We start from the raw sequence: 8,861 nt of genomic DNA, 5'->3' as shown, positions 1-8,861 counted from the left end.
GCAGGGGTGGGAGTGGCACACAGAGGGCAAGAGCATCTTTTCCTAAACAGAAGGCAGTATACTAAGAATCCTTAAGGATAATCCTATTTTCATCAAGGCTCACTGCAGGGGTGGGAGTGGCACACAGAGGGCAAGAGCATCTTTTCCTAAACAGATGGCAGTATACTAAGAATCCTTAAGGATAATCCTATTTTCATCAAGGCTCATGACAGAAAGCTATCCTAAAGAATGGATAAAGGCATGCTATTTCCCAAGGAGGAATCTCTGTGACAACCTTAGACGTAAGAAGAATCTTATTGTGACAACCTTAGACATTAGAATAATCTTTCAGAAGATTATTGGAATAAGGATGCATGGAGCTAGCCTCACATGGTGGGGCGCATCTACAATCCTAGGAGAGGCCTTGGCAAGAGGATTGCCAATTTGAGGCCAGCCTGACATCGCAGTGAGACCTCATCTCAAAAGTAGACAGGGAGGGGAAAGAGAATAGAATGAATATTCATGGCACTAAAAGTGAAAAGGCATTCAAATTGGAAAGGAAGTGAAATTACCTGGTCATAGATGACATAATTAAAAAAAAAAAACCTCTAATTTATTTTTTACTCTTACAATTATTTTATTTTTATTTTATGTGTATGAGTGCACTGCCTGCATGTATGCCCCCATGTCATGAAATGTCAGCGGAGGTTAGAAGAGGGTGCTGGATTCCCCTTGAACTGGAGTTTGCTATGGATGGTTGCTAGCCACCATGTGGGTGCTAGGAATCAAACTTGGGTCCTCTGCAAGAGCAGCTTGTGCTCTTAACCACTGAGCCATCTCTCCAGCCCTTTTAGATGATGTAATTTAATATCATAGAACACCTTAAGTATTATACACATACACATGAACAAATGAATTCAACAAAATAAGACATCAAACAAAAATCAGTTTTTATACCTTAATAATCATAATGTAAATAAAAGAAGTCCATTAAATAGCATGAAAGGAGTTAAGATTTGCAAAACCTATAAAACAATGCTGAAAGAAATCAATTAGTAAATATGGAAAGACATCCCATCCCATGTATTAGTCAGGGTTCTCTAAAGAAACAGCAATAGGGTAAGCCGACTGTATTAGTCAGGGTTCTCCAAAGAAACAGAACAAGTAGAATGACTATATATGTTTAGAGATTTATCAGCTTAGCTCACAGGACAGAGTCCAACAATGGCTGCACCACACTGGAGAGGTTGAGAATCCATAGTTGCTCAGTCCACGAGGCTGGATATCTCAGTAGTCCCAATCTGGCTCTGAAGGTCTGACGAATTCCAAAAGATCAGCTAGTCTTCAGTCTACACAGCAGCAAGACGAACTCACCAGAGAGAGAGAAGGCAAGCAGCAAGAAGTCCAGCGTTCTCCTCTGCCGTGGCCTTTTATACAGGCTGCCATCAGAAGGTAACACCCACATTTAGGGTGTGTCTTCCAGCTTCAGATGATCTAATTAAGAAAGTCTCTCTCATTTCAGTTAATCCCAGATCCAGTCAAGTTGGCACCCAGGATTAGCCATCACATCCCATGTTCCTCACAAGACTTACTATTGCTAAGATGCCACTATTACTCAAAGTAACACACAGATTTGATGCAATTTCTAGCAAAATTCTAACTTTTTTTTCAGAAATAGAAAAAAAATCTATCCTCTATTCATATGGAACTTCAAGGGGGCTTGGAATAGACAAAACAACATTTTGGGTCTTTCAACACTTGTGTATGTGTATGTACACATGCACACGCCCGCATGTGGAGTCAGAGGACAACTTGGAGGAGCTGGTGTTTCTCTTTTCACCGTGTACATTCTGGAGACCAAGCTCAGCTCATCAAGCTTAACGGCAAGCACCCTTACCTGCTGAGCCATTTTGCTGGCCCAAAATAACACTTTAAGAGAACAAATTTAGAAAGGAAAAGTGCACGTCTATGTCATTGGCAACTGCTACAGCAGGGAAAGGAGAGGCATGCAACAAAAGATTCCCCAAGTCATGCAGGCTAGAAAAAAACTGCTTTAGAAAGCAAATGTCAATGCAAGTTTGGCCCATTCTGTAGTTTCAGTGACCTGGAGGCATGACGTTTGGAACATTCTCCCAGAGGCAGAGTCCACATCACACTCTCCACTGTCTGGTCTACAGGGCAGTCCACATCAGACCTCCACTGTCTGGTCTATAGGTCATCTCAGGGCCACTGTTCTTCTGTGGCTGACTGGCTTCACTCTTCATAGCACAGGCTTTCCATACACATCCAGCTGAAACATCTCTATCCTCTGTAACTCCCTCATTCTTCCTGCACTTTGGTCACTCCAGTGCCACTCTTCTTAAGCTTCACCTTCCAATGAACCTGAGCTCTGGTTCCCTTTGGTGACCTAGAGCTGTGGTCTCCAACCATGAGCCATGCTCCACAGTCCTCCAGTGGTAGGTTGATGGTGGAGCAGATTGGAGGATGGAATTCTTCCTGATGGTGGGCAGTGGCTTCAGCCTTCTCTGAGTGGCTGCATTCCCTACAAATCCGCCCCCCCTGCCCCCAGTGTGCATGGCAATGGCTTTGCCTCTATGTTGGACTTATGCTGAGGACAGGGGAGGTTTCTGTCATTTGCAGTTTCTAGTCCTGAAAGGACTGATTCTCAGGTGGACTTCCCACCTCCCTTGATGGCCAGCTACGGTCACAACTCCACATGTGGCCCTGTGTTGGGGGACCCTGCTGCTAAGGTTGTAGTCCTCCATGTCCGGATAGCTCTAAGGGGCTCGGTGCTATATGGAAGGACTCCCCTTCTCAGCTGGGGCCTCCTGCTCTCCTGACCTACCTGGAAAGTGCCTCCAAGCATGGATGCCTGACCTTATTTGGAAAATGACCTTTGGCATAGTTACCTGCAATAAAACTACCCCCAGGTTTTTTCTATATGATAATTAGGCATTGCCCTATAGTCGGATGATAGGATCCCCCTACCACATGTAAATAAAGCATACTATGAGCACCTATCAGCTGAGGCTTTGGCTGCTGCCTCCACACTATATTTTCCCTGACCCCCACTGAATAACAGAGCTGTATCACTGAATCTGCCTCCCCGGAAAGCCTTTTTCTGTCGTGCTCACTGGCCGTCCTGACCCTGTTCGTCACTTCTGCCCCCTTTGTCCTCATGGACTGGTGGCCAACAACCCACGAGGGGAAGGAGAGACATCACAGTCCTGGACCCCCAGGCCTTGGTGTTGGACTTCTCCCAGTCCCAGGCACCAAGTTTTCCATTGGTTTTCTAAGACTCTTCTATAGCCCCAAGGCACCTTCTCCGATGCCCTACAGAATATGTAAAATGGAACTGAACTTCTGGATATAAAACCACAGTCTGGGAAGTTAAAAACATTTTTTTAAAAAGAAACTTCATCTTAGTTGACTATTCAGAGCAGATGTAGGACAACTTGGCAGCTATACATAAGCTGTATTAAATAAAGGGACAGGAAAACAAGAACTGTTGTATTCTAGTCATTGTGTAGAATTAAGACCATCTGAGGAGAGATCTGCAGTTAGAATAAAGTGCATAATCTAGTCAACAAAGTAGAAAGGGTCCAGGACAGCGGTCCTCAGCCCTATGTGTAGGTCAGAAAGAACCACCTGGGGACTTAAAACTCATGTGTGGACGCCACCCTGCAGATTTCCACATGACTGGCACCCTAACAGACTCTCGATCAGTCCTGAGAACGCGCAGCCAGAGATGACAATCACTAAGCTCTCCTCTAATCCTGCCAGGATGATGGCTAAATGTGCAGTCAGTTTATGAAAATGTTGAAAGAAGTAACTGAGAGCTTGCGTTCCCATAGTTAACGGCAGCACAGCCTGGAACGGAAAGCAGCAGGTGGAAGGCTGTTCACCTGCATGCTCTGCAGACACTGCTTCCTTTGTCCCAACAATTCTTTAGGTTCTGATAACACCAAGGCAGAAAGACCTTATCAATATAACCAGTCATCAGTAAATAACTCAAATATTATTGCTGTATAATACTTTTATTAAACAGTTTTATGGAAACAAACAAAGCCACGATTCTGTGTTACGTCATACAGTATTCAAGCATGTCAGAGTTCAGTGACAAATTACGTTTGGAGAAAAGCTTTAAAATCCTTACTTGGATCCTCTCCTTTTTGAATTATTGAAAAGCAGCTCTGCACTGTAGCACTGAAGGTTACAAAAAGCACCATTTAAAAGACTCACACATATTTAATTTTCTTCAAATTAAAGTCTTATCCCTGCTTTATAACAAACACAGAGCTGCACTCATCTGAAATGCTATAGTGTAATACCAACCAACATTCTCCAATTTACTCAAATACAAACATGTCGTAGCTAGGGTACCCGGTACAGAATTTTGAACAAATCAATGACTTTTGGCTGTCCTGAAAATAGTAAGCTGGGTAGGGTGCTCTACAGAGGGGAAGAGAGATGGCCAACACCTAACACAATAGTTACATAGGTATCCCCCTTGACCCTTTAACTTGATACCTGCAAAACCCATGATATTTAATACACCTAGCTTACTGAAAAGTACTGTGTAACACACAAGTCAAATGGACTCCAATTAATGTTGGAACACATTTTTACTTGTTAATGAAGATTACTCACTTCAAAGCACTAGTGAGAAAAACAAATGGAGATAAAGCCCAGATTAGAATCCTAGAGGGAGTCTACTTCTGATAATCACACTACAAGTAACAGACTTGAGATGTTTTTCTTCTTTTCTGTAACTGAATAAAGACCTGGCTTTTTACTCCAAATGCTTAGTTTATTTTTGGTTCATTGCCGAAATCGGTCCTTCAACCTCCAGTTGTGATTGGCACCTAAGGACAGACAAATGCTTAGACCCACAAAGCTCTGAAAAAGCATCACCACTGCCAGCTCTGCCAATCATGAGTAACTGGAGTCTGTAGCCCCTGACAGAAGACAGCAAGAACCTGGCTTTGAGGAGGAGTCGCAATGATAGAGGAACAAGTTATACATCTATCTGCTCTTATGCCCCAAATCGCTAGTGTGAGGGCAAAGACATCTCTGAGAAGAGAATGCACTCCAAACACACAGAAACACGATGATTGCATATCATTTTTAGTTGAGGTCAAAAACTGAAAAGCCCTGTCGCCCACTTTCACTGCACTTCACTTCAGCAGCATGCATGGAGGGTGGACACAGCAAAGGATTTCTCTCAGATTCATTAGATCCAAGAGACCAAAAACGAACAGAAGACAGTGGGCCTGGCTTATAGATTCCTCTCAGAAACTTCGCTAGGTTCTTCTCTTACACTTTCTTTACCATAGAAGCTTATGTAAAAGGCCCATACTACTGAGGCTAAACATGCCCTTCAGGGTGCTGCCTACAGTGGCTTATTAAATCCTATTCAAGTCTAAGTTTTCAGGAAGTTAACAACTGTGGTGTGAAAAGCTCTTCATACCGGTGAGATGACTAATCTGTGTTTCAGGCAATCTGTGACTTGACACTCTGGTAAAGTCAGTCTTGAAAATCAAGTTAAAAACAAAGTGCAGAGAAAAGGGTAGAGAATGGGAGAAAGAGGCAAAGGGGAAGACATTTTACATGCTGCTGAGTTTGTTTTACAAAGTGAGAGAGAAAGGATTGTATCTAGTTTTATTTTATTTTTTAAACAGGGTATTTTCAGTGCCAAGTTGATCCTTTGCTTCCATCACTCCTCAGCTCACTCGTCCCACACAACTCAAAATGTACATAATAAGGGTTTAAAGGTTAGCCCTCCTTAAAGGCTATTGTTTTATTTTACCAACAAACTACGCTTAAACTAAGTAATATGAAAGGACAAGTGAGCTGTCCTTTGAGCTACCTTCCTCCGCCTCCTCCAAAACTATTTCTTGGTGACAGCAGGACAGAGTTCCTCAGGGCCAAGTACTAGCAGGACAGGGAAGCAGCTGATGAGTCATCACCAGTTCCTCACACCTGTCCAGTCCACACCAGCTGGTAGGCTCCCATTTCAAGTCTGGCTGGGAGACTATCTTAAAACCGAGAAACTGACACTGCACATTTCCAGATTAGAAGACCTGTGGATAACCAGCACCAAACTCACTGCCATTGGAACCAGACCCAATTCACAAAAATCTCTGGCCTGAGAGACCGAAGACAGCTTTTCCTACCCATTCTACTGCTACACCTGTGGAGAGTAAAAAAATTAATACACAAACACAGATGATTCCACTTCAATACTGTTAAGAAATGTGAATATAACAAAATCCTCCATGAAACAACCAAGATTTTCAATCCTCCTGGGTGGCTCACTTCTACAATGGGCACTGAATAAAAACAAACTTCCACTACAACTGAAAATCCTGGAAGTTGGTTATGGTAAGATTTGGCCTAGGTTTTCAAAATGTCCACAGTTTAGAAGGTGGTCTGGACCGTAAAGGTTCTCCACGAAAGCCTTAGCTGAAGAAAAGGGGTTCCGGATAGTTGAAGCAGTGCTTAGTTTCACCAAGTAACTACCTGAGCATTCAGCAATCCGCACTCACTACAAAACAACCCCACCTCTTCCCACCTCACAGCTGGGACCAGAGAGGTCTTGGTAGCCAAAGAGACCTGCTGTGCCACCCACATGTGGGAATGGGAGGTAGCTCCGCTGCCAGACTGACCTGCAGGTCTCTTTCAGCGTGGCTGGGCTCATCTTGGCAGTCACGGAGTCTCTCAACCATCAACAGTTTGGCCTCCTTCCATGTTGAATGTTTGACTTGCATTTGTTTGCAAAATGGAAGAGCCAAGAGATCCGGAAATGGATTTTTTCTCTAAATCCCCAGTGGGCTGAGTACTTTTCAGTCAACCGGTAGTTAACTGGTGACCCCACTTTATCATCACACACACTTAAAAGGAAGAGATGGAAGAAAAGGTGATGATCTGGTTACTCTCTAGTGCAGACAACAGTGCTTTCCGTGGCCAGGGATACCAGGCTGCTTGGTCTTACTAACCCTTAAAGGAAATCTAGTATTGTGTGTCAAATGTGCCCCAAAGAACTGGTATCTAGAGCAAGTGCTTGGTGTAGCGATGGACACAGGGCTGGCCATATTAACCCAAGACTGTAGAATTCCCTACATTAGAGAAGAAAGTCTTAAGAAGCATTTGTCAAAAGCCTGAGGTTCTTCAAAACAGTCTGTGAAGACCAATGAAAATGCATTTTTTTTTTCCATTAAAGAAAGATGTAGGCACATAAAAATCTTCCAGGGTGAAAGATTGGAAGATTTCCCTGATCCCACACCTATCTGCAGAGCTGTCTGCTCTGAAAAATAAAAGCTGGCAGCAGAGCCAGGCCAAGTGGAAGACCAAGAAAGTGCCACACAGCCAAAACAGAGACCAAACGGACCCAGGAGTGCTTCCACATCTGGCCTCTCTTAAAATGCTGAGCCTCTTTTTTTCTTTAGAAGTTAATACAAGCTGTAACAAACTGGGCTAAAAAAGAGAGCTCTGGCAGCCCTAGTCTCTAAGATGAGACAGACGCCTCCCAGCTTTTCCAAGGGGTTCCTTACCCAGTGAGTTCTGCATTACTGGGTTGAATATGAGATCTGAAGGAGGTGATTAAAGAGAGTACATAAAATAAGAAAAAGGTTCTTGTGGGGCATTTAGTGTCACATGAAACACACAGTATATTGGGTCACATACTGTGGGAATACAGAGAATCCATGCAAGGAAAGCCACCCCGCAATGAGGCAGTTAGATATGGGGCAGCAGTCTAGCACACACCAGTCCCTTGGCGACCCAAGGTGCAGTGGCACAGCCTTGCCCAATAAGGATCCTAAGAGTTTGCTATGCTTTCATTTCAGGAAGAACACCTTCCTGTGTACTCACTCCTGCAGCTCCCCACACAGGTCTTGGGGAGTCCCCAAAGGCAGAGAATGTATAGAACTGGGGCTAGGTTTCCAGTAACCTTCCTCTCGTATGTATACAGATATTTTTTTTTCTCTTAAAGTAAACTCCATGAACTCATAAAGCTCTCATCTGCAATCAAATGCAAAAGCAGAGCCACTTGGAGGCTCTGAAACACACATAATAGCCTCAAAGCAAATCAACCTTCCAGCCTCTGATGAGACTGGTTCAGTTCAAAGGCAAGGGAGAAGCTTCTCTGGAATCCTCAGAGCCAAGAAGGGATGTCTTCTTCAGATAGGCTTGTAGAGCAGCGTGGTGACATACTTCTTCTTGTAGCGATGGGTGGCACTGAGGACCATCACACTGTCCTGCAAGGGAGAGAGGTGCACACAGCTAATTCGCTGACTTAGGTGACCAGCAGCTCCGCACAGCCACTGGCTCCTCAAAGTCCTTCTCACTGTCTTACTTATGTTCCTGTTGCTGTGATAAAATACTCTGACAGAAGCAGATTAAGAAAGAACAGTTCATCATGTCAGTGACATCAAGGAATCAGGAGCTTGAAGCAGCTGGTCACATTGTGTCCGCAGTTAGGGGAAGAGAGCTATGAAGGCAGGCTAGTGCTCAGATTGCTTTCCCCATTTTATGTAATGCAGGATATCCTGCCCAGAGAATGGTCCCATCCACAGTTGAGATGGATCTTCCACATCAATGACTGTATTCAATATAATTCTCATAGGGTTGCCCAGAGACTCGTCTCCTCAAACTGACAATTAACACTAACCAATACATTCACCATTTTTTTGTTTGTTTGTTTGTTTGTTTTGAGACAGGGTCTCCCTGGAGCCCCAGCTGGCCTGGAACTCACCATATAGACCAAGATGGCCTTGAATTCACAGACACCTTGCCTGCCTCAGCCTCTACAGTACTAGGATTAAAGGCATGTACCACCAGGTCCAGTTTAACTTTGTCTTCAATAGGTAAAGTATATTAAG

The 8,861-nt window shown here is 43.9% G+C and overlaps 1 protein-coding gene across 5 annotated transcripts in view; it reads right to left on the bottom strand.

Annotated features, from left to right (window-relative positions):
- Positions 1-3,997: 3,997 nt before the first annotated feature.
- The window catches only part of Prkab2 (protein kinase AMP-activated non-catalytic subunit beta 2), a 17,597-nt gene continuing 12,733 nt past the window's right edge, over positions 3,998-8,861 (bottom strand). For all 5 annotated transcript variants that reach the window (XM_008830510.2, XM_029562260.1, XM_029562261.1 and 2 more), the window contains one exon: positions 3,998-8,237. In XM_008830510.2, coding sequence (XP_008828732.1) covers positions 8,160-8,237 — 78 coding nt within the window. In that variant the 3' untranslated portion in view covers positions 3,998-8,159. The remainder of the gene's footprint in view (positions 8,238-8,861) is intronic.

This window comes from Nannospalax galili, unplaced genomic scaffold (genome assembly GCF_000622305.1).
Source record: "Nannospalax galili isolate Female #2095 unplaced genomic scaffold, S.galili_v1.0 scaffold455, whole genome shotgun sequence".
NCBI lineage: Eukaryota > Metazoa > Chordata > Mammalia > Rodentia > Spalacidae > Nannospalax > Nannospalax galili.
This window is presented reverse-complemented; position numbering and strand designations above follow the sequence as displayed.